The 26125-nt window shown below is 40.1% G+C and overlaps 3 protein-coding genes and 1 long non-coding RNA gene across 5 annotated transcripts; 2 read left to right on the top strand and 2 right to left on the bottom strand.

Moving 5' to 3' along the window:
- Positions 1 to 79: 79 nt before the first annotated feature.
- micos10 (mitochondrial contact site and cristae organizing system subunit 10) lies at positions 80 to 2247 on the top strand. The gene is made up of 4 exons (XM_085258499.1): positions 80 to 291; positions 1252 to 1299; positions 1703 to 1809; positions 2144 to 2247. The coding sequence occupies exons 1-4, from the start codon at positions 219 to 221 to the stop codon at positions 2150 to 2152; spliced, it is 237 nt and encodes a 78-aa protein (XP_085114625.1). The 5' UTR covers positions 80 to 218; the 3' UTR covers positions 2153 to 2247.
- Positions 2248 to 3964: 1717 nt separating this feature from the next.
- Positions 3965 to 10347, top strand: htr6 (5-hydroxytryptamine (serotonin) receptor 6). Its single transcript, XM_085260248.1, has 3 exons — positions 3965 to 4873; positions 6423 to 6557; positions 8256 to 10347. The coding sequence occupies exons 1-3, from the start codon at positions 3965 to 3967 to the stop codon at positions 8610 to 8612; spliced, it is 1401 nt and encodes a 466-aa protein (XP_085116374.1). The 3' UTR covers positions 8613 to 10347.
- Positions 8979 to 17948, bottom strand: tmco4 (transmembrane and coiled-coil domains 4). 2 transcript variants are annotated; one of them, XM_085260246.1, is made up of 14 exons: positions 17680 to 17948; positions 16841 to 16991; positions 16575 to 16749; positions 16358 to 16385; positions 16028 to 16157; positions 15550 to 15647; positions 15229 to 15372; positions 14967 to 15086; positions 13486 to 13650; positions 13225 to 13361; positions 12817 to 12913; positions 12617 to 12734; positions 12273 to 12390; positions 8979 to 9849 (listed from the first exon to the last, which is right to left on the bottom strand). In XM_085260246.1, exons 1-14 carry the CDS (start codon positions 17720 to 17722, stop codon positions 9358 to 9360), a joined length of 2016 nt encoding a protein of 671 aa, XP_085116372.1. In that variant the 5' UTR covers positions 17723 to 17948; the 3' UTR covers positions 8979 to 9357. The 2 variants fall into 2 exon arrangements, with proteins under 2 accessions (XP_085116372.1, XP_085116373.1); XM_085260247.1 differs by having other exon boundaries at positions 12829 to 12913.
- A 4790-nt stretch (positions 17949 to 22738) lies between these two features.
- LOC146550434 (uncharacterized) lies at positions 22739 to 25872 on the bottom strand. Its single transcript, XR_014890268.1, has 4 exons — positions 25174 to 25872; positions 24663 to 24815; positions 24206 to 24291; positions 22739 to 23601 (listed from the first exon to the last, which is right to left on the bottom strand). It is a non-coding gene; the product is annotated as an uncharacterized LOC146550434 (long non-coding RNA).
- Between the last annotated feature and the right edge of the window lie 253 nt (positions 25873 to 26125).

Raw genomic sequence — 26125 nt, 5'->3', positions numbered from 1 at the left:
TTAGTTTTTTAAACGTTTCCTCCTTAACATAAGTTCTGTCAATAACACCAAGGCGGTAAAGGGTGAATGTTTAAACGAATCACTTGTAAAATCATAAAATTTTCAGTGTTGTCGTTTATTCTTCTGCGTTTAAATCGTAACCCTAGGGATATATTTCCGACAACACGTGAAAGCATCACGCAGAGGTGCATTTGTTAGTTCTAGCCTGTCACAAGCTAATGTTCAGTATGTCTGAGAAGGAGCTGGGGAAAAAGTGGGACCGATGCTTAGCAGACGGTGCCATTAAATTAGGTAAATATGCTTCAGTTTCTCAATCGTAACGATGTCCTGTACCAAAACAAGGGCCACTTAAGAAGCAGTTTATATTGAAGTCCACAGCTGTCATTGACTGGGCGAGAGGCTAACTAGCTAGCCATAAGGGCTTGTAAAGGACAACTGAATGACCAGTCATTTTTTCATGCTTTGTTTATTTTAAATACATACAGTTACGATTGGGTATACTCTGTCATTTTATTAAAGTCTCAAGATATTTAGCCTTTGATGTTCTCGCTCATTTTTTATGCGTTTCACTTAGCCCAGTGCAAACGCTGCTAAGAAAATGTCAACCTAATTCTTAATCGCTGATTAATACGGACACGTCTTCTAGTACGCAACTTAAAGAATTTTACAAGATATTTCTGTCCCCCTCTTAATTCGGCATATATATATATATATATATATATATATATATATATATATATATATATATATAAAATATAAAAAAACAGAACCAATGGTTTAGGTTATTCACATTTGAGCTATTCTGCTGTTTCGCTAACTCTTTTCGCTGGAAGGAGATGACAGAGATGATCCTGGCCAGGGGGTGCCTAACGTAACAGGGCCATGCACTTACTGTTAAGAAGCCAAGATCCATAAATTGATGCATATTTGAATGGAGTTAGGTGCGGTGAAGAATAGGTAGGTTTACGCCAAGCAGGCCCACTTTATTTTAAAGAGACTGTGTATTAAGACGGTAAAACTCTTCTTATATGCTGTGGCAAGATAACATGAAATGTCTTTTTTTTAACCATCTTGTAGAAAAAAGTGGGGGGAAATATTGCTCTTAAACTAATCATACAGCATAGATCAAATGATGATTAAAAGTACATCAACCAAAGGCAGCAGACGACATCATATACACCAAATAAGCATTACAAAGTAGCTGTATAAATAAATAATACATTAACAGCTGTTTTTTTTTCTGTCTCTCAGGCACCGGTCTGGGGTTAGGCATTGTGTTTTCTGTTCTGTTCTTCAAACGTAAGTAGTTTAATTGCTTTACTGAATCTAGATCAGCTCCTTTTGCTCAAAAGTCCTTGAGGGAAAAAAGCATGGCTGCAGTAATGTTCTACTCCCGTTACAGTAACACATACATATGGCTGTCTTTTACTGCGAATAGATGAGATGTATTTTTTTGTCCACAGACAATAGTCATTTCAGATTTTAGATGTAGGAAAATGATGTGCCTTTGTTACGGAGACAGCAAAAGGCCCAAAAAGCTTTTAAAGAAGCATGTTAAAAATTGAGGTAATTACGATGGGGGGGGGGGAAAGGCTACAGGGTGAAAGGCTGTAGCACACCATCTCTAATCTGTTTTTAATCATGCTGTGAAGTGCTTGAGTGAGTGTTTGAAAATAATCTAAAGCATCTTTCTCAATTATAGGGCACACATGGCCAATTTCACTTGGCTCGGGAGCAGGGCTCGGCATGGCGTATGCCAATTGTCAGAATAACCTGAGGTCACATTATATGCTGCACAGAGGCGATAAGGTTGGTTTGTCCATGGAAAAAATTGATTAAATTGTTATAATCGTTATAAATACCAGTAGATTTCATAAAGTCTGAAATGTGTATAATGCTGGCATAATTTCAGTCTCTGTGTGTGTGTGTGTGTGTGTGTGTGTGTGTGTATGTGTATATATATATATATATATATATATATAAATACTGAATTTATTTCTATTTTTTCTAGAGAAAGAGATAAGACCACTAAAACTAAATCATTTAAGGAATTGATTCCCCACTTCTAACTCTCAATAACAACCCTGTATCGCTGGTTATGTAAATGACAATTCATGAAACCTGTCTCTGTTTTCTTCAACAGGAGCAATAACTGCACGTCACCAAGGGACTGTCTCTTTTTTTTTTCCCCAAAGTGTTTGTTTTTGTTTTGATTATGGGTGCGTCACCATTTGCACTGTTCTACAGTCAGACTCTTGTCTCCCTGTTGACATCCTTCCTTGTATGACTGTATGATTTGTATATGCCCTATAAGGACGGTCTGTGTTTATTTAATAAAATAATTATTAAAAAAAGAGTTGTGGGTTAATAATAAGCTGTTCCATACATGCTTTGTAAGGTATGTAATTGTGTACAAATCATGTTTAACCAAGTGGTACAAAGATGAGGATTGTGTAATACGTTACATCAGCTAGATTATACTTCATACACTCTGAGGAGTAATAATGACACTTGAAGAGGGGTAGGGGGTTAGGAGTCAAGTGTTAATGCAGTTTTGAAAAAGGTGCTTGAAGTCATTTTTCTGAAAACTGTCAGAGAAGAAGGCTGAGGCAGGGATGTAAAAGCAGTCCTATAAGGCTATTCAAATGTTCCTGTTAGGAAATGAAGGATTCTGGGGTTGTCTCGTCATCTCTGTGCATTGAGAATAACAAGATGACGTAAAGTGGTTATTGTTATATAATAGGGAATTTCTTCACTAATGGTATAATGTGTGAGTCACCCAAAACAAACAAAAATATGCTGAAATATTACAGTGTTACTGAGAAACTGGCAGATTAAAATGCAATCAGTGTTATCATTCAAATACAGCTGATCCATGTTTTACGTATTATTGGTTTTAAACAGTCATCTCCCTATAAATGATGGATCAATCACAATCACTGCAAAGTAACTTGTAACTAAGGCTGATAATTAAACACTTTGGTGGTGACTGTGGTGGTGGAGTAGTGTCAAAATATATGTATATAGTACATATGAGAAAAGAAAATCAAGGCGTGATGGACATTTTTAAAATTGTTATTCCAGAGTAGTTAAAAACACCATGTCCAAACAAGGGAGAAAAAATCTAAACAAAACACCCACACTAGTTCCTATGATTTAGAATTAGCATATCTTGGCTGTGATTGTGCATGGTTATGCATTAACGGCTCAATGCTCTGACACGCTCCTTCTCAGTAGCTGTGCGCTCAGGCTGGGAGGCACGCTGGAGTGGCCGACACAGGGATTAACAGGACCGAGCGTTACATGGCCGTGATACCTGTAGAGCACTCGCGAACAGAGCGGTGCTTACAAATGACTGCTGCACAATTTTCTGTTGCTTTTTGCTGCCTTGCTGTGTTTCCCAGAATAAAACGGACTTGTGTAAGGCAGCAGAGCTCAGCAAGGCACAGCAAAGGACTTGCGAGAGACAGATCCACTTCTGTGAGGTGAGGTATAATTTTGAGCATTGATCCTTGTTCTCTTCATCTTCAGTGAGCCTGCTCTCATATGCCGATTCAAGGCTTTTCTGTTTTTGTGCCCTCCTCCGGAGCCTGTCATCATTGTGACATGCTGCTTCGAAACCCTCTTGTCAGCTATCGAACGGCTCATTCTGGCTCTTAGCTGTGGATGAGACAGGGACACTGGCCAGGATGGAGAGATGAGTGAAACTGTGCTGGGGATTTGGATCACTATATTGGTGGGTGTGGAAGTAAGTCCAGGACACCTGGATGTATTTCTGGATGGAGATTTTTATCCATGGAGAACAGTTCAGTTAACCCTGATTTCTCAGCACAAGACCTCAGTGGCTTTCCATTCAACGATGTCCCTGAAATGTGAGCTTTTGCTGCAAAGGAGAACTGGTTAAGGTCTGTAACATCTAGTGCTACCTGAAGAGCTCGTTCACTGACTTCTGCCAGCAGGTGCCATGGCTGACTCTCACTTGTCTGGGACCTTAGGGAGCTACAACGGCAGCTCCACCAGCGCCTGGAACATCACCGGCAGCGGCCCTTGGTTGTTAGCTTTTATGCTGACCATCATCATCCTAATGACCATCTGTGGCAACATGTTGCTAATTGCGTTGGTGTTTGCCCATCGCTCTCTGCGCTGCACCTCAAACTGCTTCCTGGTGTCTCTGTTCTTCTCCGATCTAATGGTGGCATTGGTGGTCATGCCCCCAGCTATGCTCAACGTTCTGTGCGGGGCCTGGGTGCTGTGGCCTGCGTTTTGCCCGGTTTGGCTTTGCTTTGATGTGATGTGCTGCAGCGCGTCCATCCTGAACCTGTGCTTGATCAGCCTGGACCGCTACCTCTTCATCATCTCGCCCCTGCGCTATAAGCAGAGGATGACCCCGCCTCGGGCGTTAATCCTTGTAGGGGCTGCTTGGGGGCTAGCAGCGTTGGCTTCCTTCCTGCCCATTCAGATGAAATGGCACAGCTTGGGCCACAGGAGCGGACACTCATCTGTTCTTGGGGTCAGCACTGGGAACATCAGCTCCTACTCTGACAAACTGTACCCAGAATCCTACTTTCAGCTGTCACCTTCAGGTGGCCTTTCTTTCCAGTGTCGTCTGCGGGTGACCCTGCCCTTTGCTCTGGTGGCATCTGTGCTCACCTTCTTTCTGCCCTCCAGTGCCATTTGTTTCACCTACTGCCGGATCCTTCTGGTGGCACGCAGGCAGGCGAAGAGGGTGGCGGCGCTGAGCCACCCGCCTCACCCGCACCCTTCTCTCGGAGAACCCTCCCGGCCTCCTTCGCCGGGCATTGCAGCAGGGCAAGCTCAGCAGGACGGAGATGACTGCAGCCATTTGGAGCCTCCTGTGTCACAAAACATGCCGGTAAGAAAAAGAGACACCAAACAGTTAAATGTAACAGAGCGAAGGCTGTCAGTGTATTGCTGCCGACCAAATAATAACAAAAAGCACAGAAAAGGATGAATGGATGAAAAGGATAAGCCTAAAGCCTTACCTATGAATCTATTGACATGAAACTCTCTCGGCATAGTAAGGACATTGTGGTGATGTTAAAGACTGTTGCTAAGAGGTGGAAAGTGTCCTTGAATGTGAACATTTAAAGAGCAGGATTCAAATCAATGGTAGGAATGCAGCTCAAACGTGTCCTTATTTTATTCGATTTTTACTGGCTATGTCTTTTATGAAATTAAAACTGTGAAAAAGAAGAGAGGAAGTACACAGTGTTAAAAATAATTCTGCAGATAGTAAATGAACTGAAAACAAGTTTGCTCTTTAGCGACTCAGGTGAAAGGAGCAAGGCATCAAGCCTTTAAAATCAGCATCTTCACTGTATCCTCCATATCATGTATCAGCTTGTTCCAGCTCTTGGATGCAAACCTCTGAGGAGCTCGGTGATATTTAACTACACAGTCTCTGTTTATAATGACTGAAATGACAGTACAGTATACAGTATTCTTAAGATGAAGTGAATAAATATGTTTCCGCAAACTCTGAAAATTATTTTGATTTGACAAAAAGGAAGAACTCAAGCAAAACCACTAATCAAACAAATACAATGGTGTGCAAAAGTCTTGAGCCAGCACATATTTCTTTATAATTTGCTTCCAAGGAGCCAGACTTTCTTTAGACTTTCTGAAGGACTTTCAAAGTTTTTCTCATTGCTTCCTTTTTCGCTCATTTACAGTCCATTTTTTGTGCCTTACCATTTTTAGGAATGTAATTTTGTTTGTTAAGCGACTTGCATCAGTAGCAACAGATGTAATGGAGTGATGAGTCCAGAGAAAGCTGGAGGCTCTGTCATGGTTTGGTACTGCATTTTATACTTGGTTTGGGATACTTTGTCAACACGGATGGAATAATGAACATAGAAAAGTGTTGTCAGATTTTGTTTCACCATGCATGACAGCATGACAATGATCCCAAACACACTACCAATGCAGTAAAAGCATGCCTGGATAGAAAAACACACAATGGAACACTACCAGTCATGGATTGGCCTCCCCAGAGCCCGAACCTCAACATTACTGCAGCAGTGTGGGATGATCTAGAGAGAAAGGACAGCAACATCTAAAGTAGAACTTTGATTGTCCTTCAAGAAGCCTGGAGAAAACTTGGCTTAGAAAGCTCGGCTGTGTTGAAGAATAAAGATGGTCATGCCAAATACTGACTTTCAAAGTAATCAGAAGTTTGCATTTTAAATTATTTTCTTGCATGTTTGCACTTTTCAATAAATTGGAGCACATATTGACAGTTTTTATGCCAAAGTATTTTTAAATATGAGATGTGGCTCAAGACTTTTGGACAAACTGCAAAGGGAGCCAAAATGGATTTGAATAACTAATGCCAAAGAGGATTTACATGATATCAGTGCTTGTTGAGATTAAGGATCTGTATTATACCCACCTGTCCACAGCCGTCAGTGAACAGCGAGCGTCGCCTGGCTCACAGGCAGGGTCGGAGGGCACTCAAGGCCAGTCTGACTCTGGGAGTCCTCTTGGGACTCTTCTTCAGTGCTTGGCTGCCTTTCTTCATCACCAACATGGCAGAGGTCAGTAGGAGTACCGGAGGCTGTCTCCATCACTAATGACACAGAGATGTCATAGAGGAAAAAAATGCATCTGCTACATAAACATATGTAAAGGAATTATTAAATAGTTTGTGATCAGATGAGCTAGAAAAGAAAAATAATTTCATTCAATCCACGTTGGCTTCACATATATGCAACATCCCTGAGCATCTTAGTCTTTATTAAGACTCAGTGCATCTATCTCAGTGATTCAGAGGTACTCTCACAATTTTATAAACATGGTGGGCACGAAAAGAGTGTGAAATACATGAAAAAAAGAAGAAAAAAAGAGAGAAAAAAACACTTGGATACTGATCTATTTTTGTGTTGGCCAGCCTTGGCGTCACAGCCTTGCCAGGCGATCTAACGAGGAAATAGATTGGCATTTCAGCTTTGTGTGGCTGACTCATTCCTAAAGCCTCGAAAACAGCCTACAAAAGTACCATTTATAATTGGTACTCTTTTCAAAGTGATTTCGATCTGATTAGACTGAATGAATATACACACTTATTACTCAGCAAACAAACAAGGAGGACCCCGAAAAACCTCGCCGAGAGTAAACGAATGTCAGAAAACAGCTTAATCTAAATTGGTAATGACACTTGTCCTGTTTTTTTCAAGCTTTCAGTGATCCAGTCATTTTGATTTCCCATCTGTGCCCTCTCACTTCTCCCCTGCATAACACAGAGCACAGAGACTTGACTGTGCCTGCGCTCTCCTTTCTTTTTCGCACTCAATGTGGTGTGTGAAACGAACTCCCCCCATTTCTGTCCCATTCCCACCGCCTCCCCGCCTCATCTTGATAGTATTGGAAGCTCTCCTCTAACAGCTGTCCCCTTCTTCACTGTCGCTCCCCAAACCTACTGGTTATTTTCAAGATCAGTTTTCTTAACAGCCAGACAGAGAAAAAAAACGATGCATCTATGTACCGACTTCTCAAAGTAAATAAATCATACATCTAGGGCTGCACACATACAGAGTGTTTTTAGGGTAAAACGCATGACATTGAGTCGATTTTAAAAATGTCAATTAATTGAATTAATTACATCTATTGAAAAATGTATGTGCAATACACCCGTGTATGTGTGCGCATGTATTATTAATTTTCTATGTAAATGTAATTTTAATTCATTTTATTTCAACAATTTCATAATAAACAAATAAATGTGGGCTGTAAATTAGGTCAATAAAAATATACAACTTGGCAAAAAAATGTGCTTATTAAACTAATAAACATTCAATAGATGTTATAATGTAATAAAGCTAATACACAAGCATGTTCTTTCATTCATTGCCCGTTGTTTATAGTCTTCTACTTCCTTGGCTTTGTGTTACATTGTAATGTTTGTTGATGCATTATCATCTGTGTCTGTGCACACATCTGTGCATGATATGAAAACACATTTACTTTAAGAGATTAGTTTTTTCCTAATGTTTTACTAATTCTTTCTTATATTTAGGTACAATCTGGCAGTACTGGTGCATTTAACAACTAAATCAATCTTTTATGAGTACAATTTTGCACTAGTTGCAGCATGTGGCAGTGCATATTTGTGTCATCTAATAGCTGTTATTCATTTTCTCCATTTATGTTTTATGTGTTTTTGTATTAAACTTTTTCTCTTACATTAAGTTGTTAAACCCTAACGCCTGCATTGCCTTGTCACCATCCTCATCCAGGCAGTGTGTGAGTGCGTCCCCCTTGCGCTCTTTGACGCCATAACCTGGCTGGGCTACTGCAACAGTACGATCAACCCCATCATCTACCCGCTGTTCATGAGAGACTTCAAGCGAGCTCTGGGGAAGCTGTTGCCCTGCTGTTCTTCGCGGTCGCCCAGAAGACCCTCACCGGCGCTCTCGCTCTCTCTGCGTAACTCGGGAGAGCCCAACATTGCCAGCAACCCACCCTCACCTCTGGCTTCTGACCCCACGCACCCGCCCGCCACCGCCACTGATGCTGTCAATCTGCTGGATGCCGAGCACGCTGGGCTTGAGTTGCCTCTCCTTCTCCCCAACCAGGTTGACACTTTGGACTGAATAGTACTTAAAGATAGCTTATAGGGTATATCAGGGTTTACAGTGGAAAAGCGCGACAGCTGGTAACAATCTGACTTATTCACTGTGAGGCTTGGGCTGAAGAGACATTGAAAAAGAATCTATTTATTTTATGCTCACATTCTGTTAGGTCTACTCGCTCTCAGCCAGTGTCAGGGTCAACAATATTTCCAATTGTCAGTGCCAGTGGAGAATGCAATTCTATAGTAAGCTGTGAATCACTACTGTGAGAGTCTTATAGAACAGGACAGGAAAAAAGCCTCATAGAGAAGACATATTTGTGGAATCACTGCTATCTATATGGAATCACACTATATATAATATCCCAAACCAAGCAAACAGAAACTATTTCAACCGGAAACACACAGAACATGACTGCTTTTTAATGCTCATAGCACATTTGTAAAATAAATTATGACCATATTTACATTTTTATAAAAAAAAAAGTTATCTACAATAACCAAAATTATCATTCAATCAATACATCTAAACCCGTGTTTAAGCAGTCAAACAAAACACTTCATTTGGGGGATTTCCACTAGAAGCTGCCGTATGTGTGTGTGTCGATTCTTGTGCAGTCTCTTTCGTGTCACTTTGTTGAGAATGGAATGAATATTTTCTCCAATAACAAAAAACAAAAAAACAAAAATCCAAACAAACAAACTTGAGAAGAGTTTACAAGGAAGCAGCCGGTCCAGTAACATGCTCTTTACAAGTTTGGCCGCCTTCACTTGTGCGAGTTCTCTGTAGTCCAATGTGTGTCATCCCAGCTCCATGATATGTGTTCATTATCCCGGTCGTCCTTGTCTACACCGTCACACCGGACATTCACATCAGTGGCTGTGATGTTATTAGGAGCCTTCTCGTCTGAAATACGAGGTGAATTTTTCTGCGGTGACATTTTGCTGTCTGATTCTGTATCGTTTAATGAGTCCAGCAGATCTGAAATATCAGGGATATCCCAACCGTCAGCAGTCTCCTCCGTCTCTGCCAACTCTTTGGCATCTCTGCTTTGTTGCGTCTCAGGCTTCTCAGTGTGGTTTTGTGTCTCGGCCGCTTGTCGCTCATTGGTGGTTTGGCCAGCGATGTCCACCGTCCCCTTTGCCACTGTTACAAATTGAGGAATTGCAAAAGAGGTTCCCGGCACTTCTTTAGTGGGAACTCCTACTGCTACCAAGATGGTGTCCATCTGACGCATGTAGTCCAAGTGACCTTTAACCTAGGAGGCAGGAATACAGTGCTATTATCCATGATTAAAACCTCATTCGTATACTACCTATTTTTTGTTCTTTTAAAGAAACATTTAGGCACTAATGTGTTATTTTGTACGATTCATTTATCCTGTTCTCCTCATTACATGACCGGGTATGTGCTGTATGGTGCTTCAGACATGTCAGGTATCTTTTTACTGCTGTGGTTTAAACCTTTACTCGAGTAACATGTGAAACCTCTAATGCTTTACTTGGAGCTACTACAGATGATGAGTAGTTGTGTTGACTTGAATGTTAGTAGAAAATCATTGCTGTGATGTGAAACAGACCAGCGGGGGCCTTGTTTTTCATAAATTTCAGCTATATTTAAACAAAACAACTCTTTCTTTTAATATGCTAATAAAACAGTATTTAATATTGCTGCCTCACTTACAGAAACCTAAATCTTATTGGAAAACCTTCAATTTTTGTATTAAGTATTAAATAAATGTTTCTTCCAGAAGTAAGATGTAAAGTTGCAGTGATCCATCGTCTCAAATACCTGTCTGTAACAGTTTTGCTCTGTTTATTCCTTTAATCCCTACTCCTAAAAGACCCCTTTTAACTTATTATTTTGGTTTCAGACCCAATAGCTCAGTCATACATAGTGCACACTGGTTCTCAGGTTTCTTTTCCACTAATGTAAGCTCTTTATTTATTGTTTTCAGCCAAGTACTAACTGACAAGCCACAGTGGTTAACTCCACATGATCTGGATTTGGCAGACATTTTAACACCAGGTGCTTTTCCTGATAAAACCCCAACAGGATTTGTGTCTCTCCTGGGATTAAACTGGAGATCTTTTGCTTGTTAGTCAGTTGTGTAAACCACGACACCATGAGCTTTTAAATCTAGTAAAAAATATGTTTTTTTAAATTGCAGTAATAAAATGAGGCACAGTGTTTCCCTTACCTTCCTCAGATCAGTTATTAGAGAGTAAAGGGGTCACACAAGGATCGCTGCTTTCTTTGTGTTTGCAGAAACACTGCTGCCATGTTTTGAACAAAAATCCTGATTCGTGATGTCACTGGATACTTAAGCTGAGAGCTTACAACAGTTGCTGCGTCCAGTTATTTTAGAAATGATCCATTACTGATGCATATTTTTATATTGACAATGAAGAAACCTTACCTTCTGCTGTACTCCAAAGTACCCTTAATGGTACTAGTACTCCAATGTGGATAACAGCAGAAGACAGTTAGCGACTAGCTGGGGTGTATAGCAGGTTTAACAGGCTGAAAACTCTTGACTCTAACCCTGAACACTGAGGTCATTATATCTGAGAGGGGAAACTTTTCAATTAAATCTGACCGTGTTCACCCTGATCAACAATGGACCTCAGCGAGCAAGAGTCACCATGGCAACTGGTAAATAAAAAGCAGAGCCTCCATGTTATTCCAGTAGGGCCAGAAATACAATTGTATGCCAGTGCAGACCATGACATTTATTTAAAATTTTAAAAAAGCATGTCATCCACTAAGCCATTGTTTATCAGACTTGAAATTATGAAGTTTTAAACATAATCATTCAGCTGTTACTCTGATAACAGCAGCTCAAGATGGAAATCAAAAAGATACGACAGAGTCAGACCCAGGAATAATCAATTTGGTTATTAGTAGTAGAAGAGATGTCTGCATTTGATGTGAATGTTGAGATGTTGTTTTTAAATTTAAAGACTACATTTACTGAAGTTTGATCTATTGATCAGTATCCTGTGTGTGTCTAAAGCTTCAAACTCCAGGAGCACACATGGAGTTTAATTTAGCCTTCTTTCAGGAGCAGGAAACCCAGAGTTTCCAGTGAACCTGTTTTCCTGAACAGTCCCCAGGTGATCGCTGCGGTGTATTTGCTTTGCGCTTAAACATCCAGATGGTTCCCTCAGGAGTCAAAGGAGACGACACTCACGCTCACTCTGTATCTGCTTGATGTGTAAATAGCAAGTGTTTTGTATAACAACTTTACAGGGTGAAAATATGTCAGTGTTGTGTTTGATGTGACAAAACTTATATAAGCTGTGGATTAGGGCTGTGCAAAAGCAAATCTGGAAACGCACAGCTACCTGATGTGATGGTTATGTGGTATGAAATCAAAAGTCAATGTTCCTTTTGAAATGTCATGCATGAATATGGAAGAGTAGCTACAGATCTTTTGTCTGAATTTCTTCTCATGTAGGAATGAGCTACTTCATTTCCCTCTCATGAATTATTCAGGTGCTGCTTCTATTATTTCAAAAACATAAATTGACCCCCTAACAGACCAAATTTGAGACAATGCACTGCATGTGGTTTTTGTTACTCTTTGAATACTTTAAAATTCCAGTTCCTTTACCTTCAGCCGTGTTTTAATTTACCAAGGTGTACTTCATCAGATTTCAAACACAGGCTCTGACTCACCACTGAGGAAAGATCCACATTGATTATGCGCTGATCCTGGATGTTGATTGGGTGCAGGCCAGCAACAGACAGCTGTGCAGCTGAACTTCGGTACAAGAATCCCAGGAGCCAGTCCCCTCTGATAGGTATGTAGATCAGAGAGTCCTTTATTCATGCAGTCATTGAAAAATACATCTTGCTGCTGTGACAGTCGTTTGCAAAGTTGCATGAGGAACATAAATGGACTCAGCTCACCTACTGGCTAAATAATTACTACAACAAAAGCATAAAGCATCTGCAAGCATTACTGTTAAAAAAAAGGTTTCATTTCTGGATTTCTAAATCAGGAAAGAACTCTTCCTTACCTGGAGTATCCGTTTACTATTTTTCCAGCTACTACTCTTGCCATTCTCTCCCAGGCCTTCTCAGATCCATCTACTGGGGCCCCCAGGAGGACCACATCCTCCACTACTCCTTCACTACCTGAGGATTCAAAAACAACACAGATGAATTTTTAGAGTCTGAAAAATGCGGGATACAAAGTAGAAATGTATCCATCATCAACCTCTAATTGCACCTCGGTCACTGGCGAGCTCCTGCAGGCAGTAATAGATAACTCGAGCTCCAAGACTGAAACCTATGAGGCTGACGGGCCGCTTCCCCTTCAAACACATGAAAGGAATGGTGAGTAGCTTTAATTTTCCTGCTGTTTAGTGAACACAGGCATATTCATAGTAAAGAAAAACAATTTAGAGAAGCAATGAATGTAGCGAATAACAGAGTCATCCTGGTTAATGTAATCCGGTGAACAGTGTGTACACAGGCACCACAGGTGAAGCGCACACATGTTGCTGCATGCCATACAGCCTTCTTTCTTCTAAGGCTTTGAAATTCTACTGCATCGAGCAGATGAAAGGTGAGAAGTGATGTGGCGATAAGATTGTATTAACAAAGATACCAAATAAAAGGCTACCTGCTGTCGGCTTCTCAAAACCTGTGCCAGGTGTTTCCCCACCTCGGCGGAACGGTTCAGACAAACACACCAGGGGTTGTCGATGACGCTGGCTGCTGCCAGCAAAGACGCAGGCCACGTCAACGCCGTCACAATCCCTGATGGGAATTGTTAGAAAGCAGTCGAAACTGTAAAGGATGACTACTGGTTCCAAAGGTTACTCACATCCCATCAGCTCACATCAGATAACACCAACAAGAGCTTCTTGCACAGCGGTCCTACCTGACAGCACAGTGTACTTTAGGGCTTCCTGAGCCACCATGCTGACCAGCCCATCCAAGAGAGACGTCATGGCTGAGCCCAGATCCCTGAGGAAGCGTGACTCCCACACTAGGCAGTACTGTTCCCCACACTCGCCCAAACTGCACCACGGGGCCTGGAACGAATCTGGAACACAGCAGTCGTGTTTATTGTGGTTGATCAACTAAGCTGCACTTGTATTTGAAGTATTTTTTTAATTTGTTCTTTTATTTTTGTTAGCTGTTTTTTACGTGTAGGTGGTTCACAAATTCCTTTGGGGTTGCGTCAGGGAGGCCATGCGGTGTAAAAAAAAAAAATCAGCCAAATCAAACATGCAGACCTCACCGCTGTGGCGACCCCTTGTGAATAAGGGAGCAAGCGAAAGTAGCATTTTATGTGTAGGTGGTTCTAAATTGAGTAAAAGAGCGTACGTATTAATGATGGAATGGAGCTGCAGGAATACAGCTGCATTGTTTTATGTAAAAACACATCATAAGTGGCTTGTTTGTATAATCTCTGCTAGAGTAGATTCAGAACATTATGTACAGAACTTTACTAGGGTTGACCACATCCGCTTGTTTATCAGCAAAAAGATCGTAGCGAATGTCTTTGACTAACGTGCTTGTTAATCTGTTTCTTTACCCCTCTGTGCATTTGGCCCTGGCACTGATTCTACTAGATTTATGCAGTGCTCTGAAAACAAACTATGCAGGATTAACTGTTCAAAGGTCACAGCACAGTCAAATTACAGCATTTGCTTCAGTTATAGAACAAATTATGTGTACATTGTTTATCACGTATAAAGGTTAACACAAAAAATGCATTCAATTATGTTCGTATTTACATATTTAAAATTTTATGAAAAAAGTTCACAGCGAGGATATAGAACAAAACTAATGGTCAGCCTTGAGGTGAATCTGGCAAACTGTCACTGTATGACTCAGGAGTGGAGAGCAGTGCTCTACTAACACTGTGTAAAATGGGGATAGAGTCCTGCTGACATCAACTGATGACACAGTCGGGCGATAAAAGGGATACTTTGTGGATCCCCTCAATCCCACTGTCATGTCTTCCATAGAGGAAGCAGACTTTGAAGATGACAAATCCATCAATGGGTCATTGAGGTAAACAAGTCCTTGATGTATGAGGATGTATGAGAGCTCTGGATTTTGTGGTTGTTTGACTGGGCTATAAAATGTTGTATGGAGATCCCATACGGTGCTTCTGGACTGGAACACTATGGTGGTGAGCGCAGAGACTGTACTCCAATCACAATCCAGGGCAGACCCATGCATTTTGCTCTATGACAGCTAGGACAGGGTTCACCCCAACCACCTCCAGGAGCCCAAACTGGGTGAACGGTTAATTAACTGGATGGATGCATGGATAGATTTTTCAACTGCCCACACCTAATTACTGGAAACTGGAGGCGGTTGTGGCGAGACAGCAGAAGCAATACTTACTGTATTTACCACTACAGAGCCAGCCTGTCACTGCAATGGTCACATGAAGATGCTTCCCAGAATTCAATGGCAGGAATTCAAATTCTTCTATCGCCCCAACACACTTCTTCATCTTATAGCCTGGAGAGAAAATGGATTAATCCTTTAAAATGTGATACAATTCTGTTGCCTTTTGGACAATTAAAAAAAGCAGGTCTTATCAAATTACGCTCAAATTCTAATAACTAATAATTAGTATCAGCACAGTCATCAGTGCTTTTACCTGTCAGTCCAGCCCCTGCTGCTCCGAACAGAGAGGCCATAATTGCAATGCCAGTGACCGAGCCCAGAGCAGCAGCACCTCCAGCCCCCAGCACAGCACCTGCACCTGCTGCCACCAGAGGGGCTGCCAGCCCACCTGTCACACCTGGCAAAGGCAAAAAAAATAAATAAATCAGTCAGTACAGAATACAAAAGCTAGTCAAAGCCACTATCTGTCAGCTCGAGAATTCTGATAATTTCTCTTTTGTTTTTGTTGATTTAATTATCAGCTGATTATCATTTGATTCAGGAGACTTTGAAATTCTGAAGCAAGAATAATCACCGATCACTGTTCCTCCACCCAAAGTGGCAAGTCCAATCAGGAGGTAACGCCGTAGCTTTCGCCCTCTTTCTTTCTTCCGCCGCCGTGAGGACTCCTCTCTAATTGAAAAGGACAGATCATCCTTATGTGGTGAAACATCTACTTGCTGTAAAAACAAATAACGTCACATGCTTCTTCTGGCCCATTTAAGTTGACATCTTGAACACAATTAGCTGATTGTTTATCTTCATGCTGTCATTCTGACTACAAGTGTGACTGTCATGTGCAGCCGTTGTGTGATTTTTAACAGTCTGGCACACAAGACAGTTGGCCAAATGAGCAAAGCAAAATCATTTTATCATGAAGTATCTTAAATGAACTAACATTAAATGGGTTTATAACAGAATGAAATGCCTTATCATTTGTACTCTAAACGATGAACTCAGACACGTAAATGTATCATTCATCCTTTCATCCCACCATCCAAGCCATAACCTACTCGCTCTCCTCTCCCCCTTCCCTCAGCCTCTCTCCTAGTGTTTCTTCAAACTCCTCCAGCTCCTGTGGAGAGACTCGCAGCAGACAGCTGATGTGACGGATGAGAACCCTTGCCCTGGCATCATACTCGCCTGAGTACCAAAAAATGTTAAAATTGTTAAAATTGAATTTACAACAACTGTTAAAGTTTTCATCTGGCTGTTTCTTGATGACAACAGGCCTTTTAATATATATGTATGTATACACATATGTATAATGATGTTTTCTTTTAATTTGGAGTGATTAGCCTTAAAGTATGAAAATCCCTGGTTTATTCTTAAATGCCTCTTACCATCTTTGACAGAAAAAGACACCAGATCCTGTAACAGAAAACCAAAGCTGGTTAGGGATAAGAGGGTTTGCAAAGATAAATACAATGCAATATATTTTCAGCTATCAAAAACAAGCAAAAAGATCCATTGCTGTGCACTGTTGTGACCCCAGTATCACCAAACTACAAGGAGATTTGTAGTTCAGGGTCATTTATCCTCTGTAAGAGTGACAAACACCTGCGTGATGGGGGTGGTCCCTGCTGCCAGCAGAGGTTCGCCCTGCAGGGTGGAGAGGAAGGTGTCAGAGCCCTCGAAGCCTAAACCTGACAGGAAGGCTCCCATAACTGGCATCACCGACTCATCCAGATCCAACCAGTGGACTAAGGCCTGTAGGTACTGCTCCCTAAATACGCTGAAAAATAGAAGAAGCAGGCGCTACTCAGCACAAGGCCAACACTGATATTGCCATGAGGAAATTTCATGGCTCATCCTTTCATGGTTACCTATTTTCAGATCCAGGAAACAACTGGCCCAAGGAGACACCACAAAGAGCAGCATAAGCAAACCGGCTCTGTTCAGAAAACCGTCTGCCGATTATTCTCTCAGGGCTTTGGTCACATGGGCCATCTCGTGTTGTTCCTGCTCCCCCTGGGTCTGAGATGATATGGTCAAAGCTTAATGATTAACTATAACGCAAGAACTGAATTTATTTAGATTCAACTAGAAGCCAAATACACGTGTCACACTAGGAATCAATAAACTTGCAGTAATGTATTCATACATGTGGGTCAAGTGACAAGCTGTAATAATGCCATAATAATGTAGACGTTAGTTTATTATAAATGCTGTATGGTGCATTTACCTACATGCCGAATTTACCACAAGACCTCAGTAGTTTAAATGCGGGCTAATGTCACCTTTTACGGGATAACTTTAATGACATAAGAAAAAATCAGTCGTAGACTGTCCGAGCTTTGAATGCAGTTTGTTCCATGTGGCATGCTGAACTAAGTACATGTCTAACTTTGTGCCTCTCACTAGCTCTCTGATGAACTGACCCGAATTCAGCGTACTGGGGCTATTCAAATGTGATCCACTTATTTATTTATTTCAACACTTTAATCTCGCTTTTACCATATATAATATGCATGTAACTTAAACCAATAAATTTTAGCAACACAAAAATTTAGCTGCTAAACAGCTGGCTGTTAGTGGCTTCTTCTCCGGTCAACTAGCTAACGGTTTACTGGGAACTTTTCACAACATTACCACTCCTATTACTTACTACTTACAATTACTACTATGGCACCAGCGAATATAGAAAACTCATTTTATGCGGTACCTGGTGCAATGTTGGCTTCCGTTCTGCTCTGTTTTTCCTCCATGGTTATTGATATCACAACTCCGCAGACTGAACTTTTGTTGCATTGACGTGTCTGATGTGAAATGCGCAAGACAAACGCGATCTAAAATGTGGTCAACTTACTTGATAAAACCAAGTATGTATGTCGTTATAACAATCAAATAATAGAATCGCTTCTAAAATTCGATTTTCTGTATTACTATAAAAACTGTTTTTGAGTCGCACCCGTGGCTGTCAAAAGTCCAACTTTAACATGTACGACGGTAAGTGAAGGTATCATTTGTTTTTCAACTTTTAAGTGACGTAACTTCCACGTACTCTGAGGAAGGTCCGTGGTATGTTCACCTGTTGTATTCGTTTGGAAGTGATTTTCGAGACACTGATTAAATATAATTATTTTTTCTAAAGTTTGGATCAGGACTGAGCAGTTAGTGCGCTCGTTTTACAAAAACTCCTGCTCCATACAAGGAGAGGAGAAATACCGATAAAGCCCTGCTTGTGACACACTGGTGTTATATAATTCTGACCAATAGGTGTGAGTGTAGCATTTATTTTCCAACACAACCTTTTTCTGGTTCATAACCCTGCTAATGTTTGTTTTGTTTTGTTTTTTCTTCAAATTGATCATTGTGAAGTTTTTCAAAATTTGAAGAGCATGTTGTTCACATATATGTACCAACATGATCCAAGGTCCATTTATGACAGTTTGACTGCCTCCAGTGATGCTTATCCTCAGATGTAGACTGACAGTGTATGAGAAAGAGGGCTGTCTGCCAAGGACATTGTCAAAGAAGCGCATTGTAATCACTTGATCAGATGCGGCCCATGGCCAGATGTGAAACAGAGAATTACATTATTCAGTGCAGTGTTGTAAATAAATGGATTTGATCAGTGTTAAAAGCATAAAGAGAAAAGAACAGACACTTTCACAGCAGTATGCTTAAGTATATAGTGAATGTAGTATAGGATGCTAGATTAGTTCATTACAGTATAATGTGGTTTAGTAAATAAATGATTATAGATAAAAAATTTTAATTACTATATTGTGCATTATATATATATATATATATATATATATATATATATATATATATATATATATATATATATATATATATATATATAATATTACAAATTTTAGTTTAAAAAAGGGGAGGGGTGGCAGCATGGTGGTTAACGCTGATGCCTCAGAGAAGTAGAGAGAGCAGGTCCTGAGTTTGAATCCACCATCTGGCTGTGAGTTGCATGCTCCCCCTGTATCTGTGTGCTTCTCTCTGGCTATTCAGCAGATCTCTATTCAACAGACTGGTGACCCTGCTTGTATGGATAGGCTCATATGTAAATATACATATATATATATACTTCAAACGCAAGTCTTTTGGGGGAAAGGAAGGCCAAGGCACATGATAAATGAAGTATTAAAGTAAAATGTTCAGATTAACACAGCATAACATAGCCTCCAGTCAATTTATACAAAACAAAAACTGCATGCTTCCCTAGAAACAGCTGTTCCAAGTGACCTCCGGATGAATGCACATCTTCTACAAGGTTCAGAAAAAGGTCCCTGAACCTTTTCAAACAACCGTTATTTTGTCTTTCAGTGTATATCTTATTCTTCCTAGTGGAAGGCCTGGGAACATTTGTCTAATGTGCAACATTTGGTTCACGAGCTTTGTTTTCCCCTCATTCTTTTTCATTTTTTTACTTTCTTACTTTTTATTTCTGTTTTTATAACTGTGTTCCTCTGAACACAAAGCTGAAATAGCTCGGTTTAGTGGATCCACTTTTGAAATACTCTTCTAAGAGGTCTCTCTGACCTCGTCCCAAAATGTTTATTACACGTGTATTTTACCCAGACCTTGTATATGCACTCTGTGGTCTGTGTTATGGCTGATGTTCTCTCGTATATCTTGTGTTTGCGTGTTTGCCTTCTCACTCCTTTCCCGTCTGTGTCATCAGCTCCTCCACTTGTACTGTATACCCCCCCCCCCCCCCAAAGAAACAAAAAAAACCAAACAAACCCAAAAACAAAGACTAATGCAAACACAGGATATGTGAGCAAAGGTGGATTACACTCCCACCAGGTCTTTGTGTGAAAGAACAGCCAGTACAGTGTGGGTACTTTGTCATAATAATATCCGGGCCTTGTCACAGAGGAATCTCCAAACCTATGTGAGCCGTATTTGTCTGACCCTCAGAGCCATCCTGTTTATACAGCCCCAAGAGTATCATACACAAGCCTATGTATGATGTGATGATATATACAGTGGCATGTCTTTATTTATTTAATTTCTTTCTTGAATAGTTTGAATAATGATTCATACATTAAACACAGCAAGTACAGCACCGCTAATCACAGACAATATACAGATTAGAGGCACTGTAAAGAGTTGCTAAATAGGACCCCGATGACTTATCAGCCTTACAGACATAACCTTTTCAGCTTGTCTCAACTTGTAATCAGGGAAAAATAAAAGCCCAGGATATGAGTTTGAAAAACCTTGAGTGTTGAAAAGCAGTGGTAGAAAAGATAATACGAGGTGAACCGCTGCGCCGTCTTGCATAAAATTCAGGCTATGTATTTGCACACCTGCCCTCAGTGTCCCTGGCAAACACATTTCTGCTGTTACCAGCGCACCGGTGCTACTTTTTATAGCACTGCTGGGATTAAAATTAACTGTTTTACCGCTGGGCAGGCTTAACTCTGATCTATCAAATGTGTGGTCTCAGTCATGCTTGCAAAGGCAAGTACCTTGATGTGCAAATATACATTTTTTGCAACTGCCTACATATTCCACACAGAGTGCTTTTACACAGGAGTTCAAAAATCTGCCATCTGCCTGTGTCTCCACACAAGTGCTGTAAGGAAAGGAGCATTTTCAAATCCCTGCGTTATATTTTTGATCTACTTATTTTGTCTTTAACAGTTGTGGTTTCCAAATACACTGCTGTAACCTATTTGAAATATTTCATATGTCAACTTTTTTGACATCTTTTTAAGTTACTTAGATTCTTAGAAGAACATGCTACTGAGCATGCACATAGTCTTGCCTGTGGTTTTGTGTGTTAGCCTGCTACCATTTTCAAATGTGTGGTAAGAAAAAAAAGTGTGCCTGGGGCTAAAGGGGGTTTGTCTTTCTGGTAATTCATCCCAGACTGTTGTGGAAAATATATTATTTTTGATCTTACATAGAAACTTAAGTTTGCCACCATTCAATCTGCCCATGAAATTTATACTAATGCTAGTTTTTTTATTCAAAAGCAACAATCTGCAGTTAGCGGTAAATGCAAGAAACATTAGGGGATCACAGAAGAATCATCTTCTGGGTACAGTGAATATTTAATGCCCGTCCATCCTGTAGCTGTTGATATATTGTGGTCTGGACTTAAGAGAGGACCAGTCAAAACACTTGTCTGACAGTTTTAATGTTTACATTATTGCCTAGCAGCCAATATTGACACTTTTTTTCCAACCTTGGAACTTTAGGTATTTTTTTGCACACGAACAAGACAAAGTCTTTAACCCAGCCTTCGTATCTCGCCAATCGATCACACCTGAACTAAAACCCCTCTTCCGTCTTGTACTAGAGCTGTGTGTGTACATATGTGTGTTCAGTCTTACAATGGATTACTCATTGGAAAACACACAGGCAGACAGGCAAAACTCAAGCCAGACAAGTTCAAACAAAACACCTCTCCTGTCTCCCCGCTTCGCAGCGTTTTCGCTAACAGACAATGTCAGGTTTCTTCTTTCTGTCACCTCAACGCTCCACGCGAGGGGAGTTGTATGAAACCAAGACAGAGTGGAGTTTATGACCTGTGGGGCATTGTGTTGGGTGTGTATGTGCTTTTAGATGAAAGAGCAGGAAGTAAGAATTTGATAACAGAGAGAGAAATAAACTGAGCATGTGTTGTATGTGCCAAGTAGTGAAAGGCCCAGGCTTAACATGGGAGGCAGCGGATGTGGATGACAGGTGATTGCAGGGAAAGGCGGGATGGGCTGGCTGGCACAGCTGCCCTGTTTCTGTCCTTAAAGGGCTGCAGATTGTTTGTCCGACCTGGTGAGGCGTTTGCTCTTCAAGATGTCAACCTCGCAGTCACTCTTGATTTAAAGCGTCTGCAGCACGAAATGTCCTTCGGAACATTACATAAACCTTTGTGTGCATCATCTTTTCATGTGAGCACTCCTTTAGAGAACAGAGATGTAAGGGAGGGGGTTGGTTTGCCTCACTGATACCTTTGATAGGTTGCCAGGTCCTCCCCCAACTCAACCTGCCCTAACAGATTCCACTCTGGACGCACTTGTAATTACAACACATCCCTTCTTCTTTTAAACCCTCAGACATACCACAAAAGTGACTTCAGCCACACACTGAAAAAAATATGTTGTTGGATTTACTTAATTCAATGGTGGACATTTGTTGCACACAGATGTTTTGCTTTGGCAGCAACTTAAACAATTGAGTTAAATTAACACAATTTATTCATGTTCAATAAACCTGTGCAATTTGTGTTGATAAAATGTGACTTAAACATGTTTTGATGAAGTAATTTGAGCTCTTGAAATATTTTAATCCTTCACAATTTTCTCACTTTATCCCAACACCATTCAATAACTTTTACCCAATACTACTTGGTCACTTAAATACTACATGTTATCTTCAAATTACATTTTGCTATTATATTCTAGTATCAAATACACAATTTTCAAATGGAGGCCTTATAACAGATTGTATTGTTCTCTTCCAAGATGGTTGCTGGCATCCACCAGTAACCTTTCAAAACAACATGTCTAATTTCACTGCAGTAGGTAAAGAATTAAACTGACATTACTCCTCCACTGAATCTATATAAATCAACAGTTAAATAATGTCAGTTCTTCCGTGTTCTCTGGAATCAATCGCAGCAAAGAAATTAGACAGTTTCTTTTGAAAAATGTTGGGAAAGAACAATACAAAACATTCTATTTAAGGCCTCTGACATCAAGATTCAGTTAAACAACAATTATAACTAAACAATTTGAGGTAATGTTAGTTTTCTATTAACATTAAATTAGGTTACTGAATTGGCAAACACCTTCCTATTAACACTACCCATTTTACCCCAATAACTAAAGAAATTAGCACTTGCAGGTCAAAACCTTTATTCAAGAGACGCAAAAATAACATTGATACAGTGACTGTCAAAAATTACAGCACTAATCATACTGTGACATCTTGGTTCAAAACAGCACACTTAGAAATATTCAACGTTCCTTACTTCAACTGAATGAAACTGAAAATACCATTTCACACGACCCATATGGGATATTTAGACTGTATAACTGTTCACGCTACATCTCTTCACTAGTAAAAGAAAGAAAAAATACAAAGAGAAATTTAAAAATGCTGCCAAACAGACAAACAGAACTTGTACAGAGCAAAAGGAAAAACAAACAACAACAAAAAACAGCTCGTCCTCATGGCAGTTGCAGAGTATATAAAAATGAACCCTGCGATCCGTTCCTGGAATTGAGCTTCAAAAATGCAGCAGAACAAGTGTGAGATTTAAATGTCCTCTCACCTAGAGCTGGTCACCTCACATGCATAACAGTGAGCTTCGTTGCAGGAGCAGTTTTGTCTTAGTTGTGAGCTTTTCTTGAGAGCTGAGTTGCATCCAACTCCATTACCACCCTTTGAATCACCTCAAAAGTGTAGCAGAGTTGTGATGGGTAACTCATGTTGAAGGAATAAAAAAGGTCCAAACAGCATGGCTACTGCAAAGGTCACGTTATCCAGATCTTGAAGAACTACTATACCCTCGATGATGATGCCAACGTCAGAAAAGTCATTGCCTGGCGCATCTCTGGAGACAGATGTTCATTGTGGTTTTCTCAATCTGTGCAGTGGCCTCAGGCAAGTCCTGGTTAAACACAAAACATTTCTTTAAGATTCCTTTTTAAGCTCATCTCTTTTGAATCTACCAGTTCTAATGTTAGAGTAATTTAAACCAATGCAAGCAACATAGTAAATAGCTATAGCCAAAGAGTGGCCTGCCATGCTGCCATTCATGGTCTAACAGAGTTTCTAAGAGAGGGTGAAAAACATAATAATTTCAAATGCTTTACATTAGTTTTTGTTAGAAAGACACCGGCCCATCAGAAATCCAGGTTATGTCACTCAGAAGATGTTAGAATTTAGACTTTCAGCCCCACAATTTGGTTAGCTGTTGGTCAGTTGGTCTTTTTTTTTTTTTTTCAAACAAAAGCTAATGTAAATACTGGTGGGATTTTCCTTTGTTCATTAGAATGACAAATTTAAAGTTTTTTTTCACATTGATGTGACCCCTAATACAGGGGTGGGGGTGGGGCCTCAAGGGCCGGCGGCCGAGTTCACTACCAGGCCTCATGTGAACTTCAAATTATTAAAGAGGACTACTGGTCCTAACCAGTCCAATGAGGATCAAGTGGATAACTAAATGCATTTTTAAATGTTGCAAAGCCACAATCTACTCATAAAACACTCACCATGAACTCCTGCACTAAGATGTTGCAATTGTCTTTCACACAGATGCGGAGCACTTTGATGAGGGACTTCAAGCATTAATGTCATCCTTGAGTATTATAACAAAGAAAACAAAGATTTGTGAACTTTTCAGTAGCACAGAAGAAAATGATCCCAGACAAAAACTCTTGACTTTTTAAACCAGTCAACATGCAACACCAGCATCTACAAAGCAATATCAAAAGTTCCTGTTTGACATCAACTTTATGGATATATAGTTTCCAGAACATTTATTTTTAAAAAAAGATAATTTTTTCTCAGTGGGCCAGTAAATGCATGACGAAAATTATGGCATCCTTTTAGTGGAATCATTACTCACAGGTAATAGTTGACTGTTTCAATGGATGTAGCATAAAAATCTTTTACTGACCTAATGCAATACATATACACTTTGTAGTTAAAGAATTTTAAAGTTCTTACTGTCATAATGGCAGCTACATCCTTTAGCTTTGTGCCCTGTTCCCCCGATCACTTTGCAAACACTTTCAGCAGACTGTCAGAGAGAAACTCAGCTCCGTCAGAAACCTTGACTGTAAAGGCATGGTTGGGATGCACTGGAATGCTGCATTTTATCTGAAATGACATAAAATTATTTTGAAATAACAGCAGGCACTGTGCTTGGTTAATCAGTAATGTTTTGTTGAATAAAAACTGTGTTTCCAGATCTTATGGGATTTAAAAAAATCCAAAGATGTTTGTTTCTGATTTGCAACCCAACAACCCACAAGTTACAACCTCATTTCAGTTCAAGTGTGCATTAATGCGAGTCCAGTAATCACCTTTCTGGCAATACATACAGGTATAAGTTAAACCTATGGCAGATTTTGGATTTCTCAGTTGTATTAATAGGGTGAGTATGCATGCACCTAATAATTATAAAAAACCTATTATAATTAAGTTACAGAAACGAAAATAGAATATACTTTCTTACCATAACACCTTGAACCCACAATCCATCAGCTGACTCCTGGTGAAATGCAGAATAGAGGTAATCTCTCAATGTGCAGCAAAAAAAACAAAAACAAAAACAAAAGGACAGCAGGTGAGGGCAGGAGGGGTAGGGATGTAAGCTAGCATAATGCCGCTGATGATATTAGCTAAAGCTGTTCAATGTCCAAAATCTCACTAACACCACGGGGCAGTAAATACACAATGTAACTGAAGAGTCAGTTGGCAAATCTATTCACACAGAAAACCAAATTATGTTATGAGTGCCTCATAATTAGGTTTAATGTGATATTACGGCTCTTGTGCCAAAGACAAATTCAAATGAAAAAGCGCCAATTCTTTGACAACAGATAAAACAGCAAATAAGCTAACGGCTCTTTTTTAGCATGTTACATGGCGACACTCTAGACGTTTAACTACATTTGGCTGAAATATGGTAAATATTAATTCAAAAAATCAAGACATACCAAAAACGTAGAGTTGGCTGCTCGACTTGACTGAGATGGATGCCTTTTTTAAACCACGATCCAAAGCCCGCGAGATGAAATCACGCGTGGTTTCACGAGATTTAACGTTGCTATCTTATTGACTTACTTCACCTGAACATGATATGAACAATTTAATACACCCTTTCTGCATATCATGTAGTTTTTACACTATATAGTTACATTTAACTTTAAAACATGAGCCAATTGTGTTAAATACATGCAAGATGCTTACATAAATCCAAGAGATGGCCAGTCCCTTTTTTTCAGTGCATCTTGTGCGTGTACGTACATATGTGTAGATCTCTGTCAGTGTACTTGTGCATTTGTATAGTATACAAATGTGTTACTAATGGTAGAAGGCATGTGAGTCTGTTGAGGAGAAAGTGCGCGGGATGAGGAGCAATAAAAGGGTGAGGAACTGAAAAGGGAGGAGAGAATGGAGAATCC

Source organism: Mchenga conophoros, linkage group LG20 (assembly GCF_057382185.1).
Source record: "Mchenga conophoros isolate Kocher_MC1m ecotype Shallow Benthic linkage group LG20, M_conophoros_male_GT1.1, whole genome shotgun sequence".
Taxonomy (NCBI): Eukaryota; Metazoa; Chordata; class Actinopteri; order Cichliformes; family Cichlidae; genus Mchenga; species Mchenga conophoros.
Note: the sequence above shows the minus strand (reverse complement) of the source record. Positions and strands in the feature narration are given on the sequence as shown.

Excerpts from the sequence above, each read along its gene's own strand:
- micos10 (XM_085258499.1), top strand. The coding sequence starts at position 219 with ATGTTCAGTATGTCTGAGAAGGAGCTGGGGAAAAAGTGGGACCGATGC. Across the intron at positions 292-1,251 it reads AGACGGTGCCATTAAATTAG|GCACCGGTCTGGGGTTAGGC; the intron begins GTAAATATGCTT and ends TCTGTCTCTCAG. Across the intron at positions 1,300-1,702 it reads TTCTGTTCTGTTCTTCAAAC|GGCACACATGGCCAATTTCA; the intron begins GTAAGTAGTTTA and ends TCTCAATTATAG.
- tmco4 (XM_085260246.1), bottom strand. The coding sequence starts at position 17,722 with ATGGAGGAAAAACAGAGCAGAACGGAAGCCAACATTGCACCAG. Across the intron at positions 15,373-15,549 it reads GGGTGGAGGAACAGTGATCG|GTGTGACAGGTGGGCTGGCA; the intron begins GTGATTATTCTT and ends TGCCTTTGCCAG. Across the intron at positions 13,651-14,966 it reads GCTCTGTAGTGGTAAATACA|ATTCGTTCCAGGCCCCGTGG; the intron begins GTAAGTATTGCT and ends GCTGTGTTCCAG.
- htr6 (XM_085260248.1), top strand. The coding sequence starts at position 3,965 with ATGGCTGACTCTCACTTGTCTGGGACCTTAGGGAGCTACAACGGCAGC. Across the intron at positions 4,874-6,422 it reads CTGTGTCACAAAACATGCCG|CCGTCAGTGAACAGCGAGCG; the intron begins GTAAGAAAAAGA and ends ACCTGTCCACAG. Across the intron at positions 6,558-8,255 it reads TCATCACCAACATGGCAGAG|GCAGTGTGTGAGTGCGTCCC; the intron begins GTCAGTAGGAGT and ends ATCCTCATCCAG.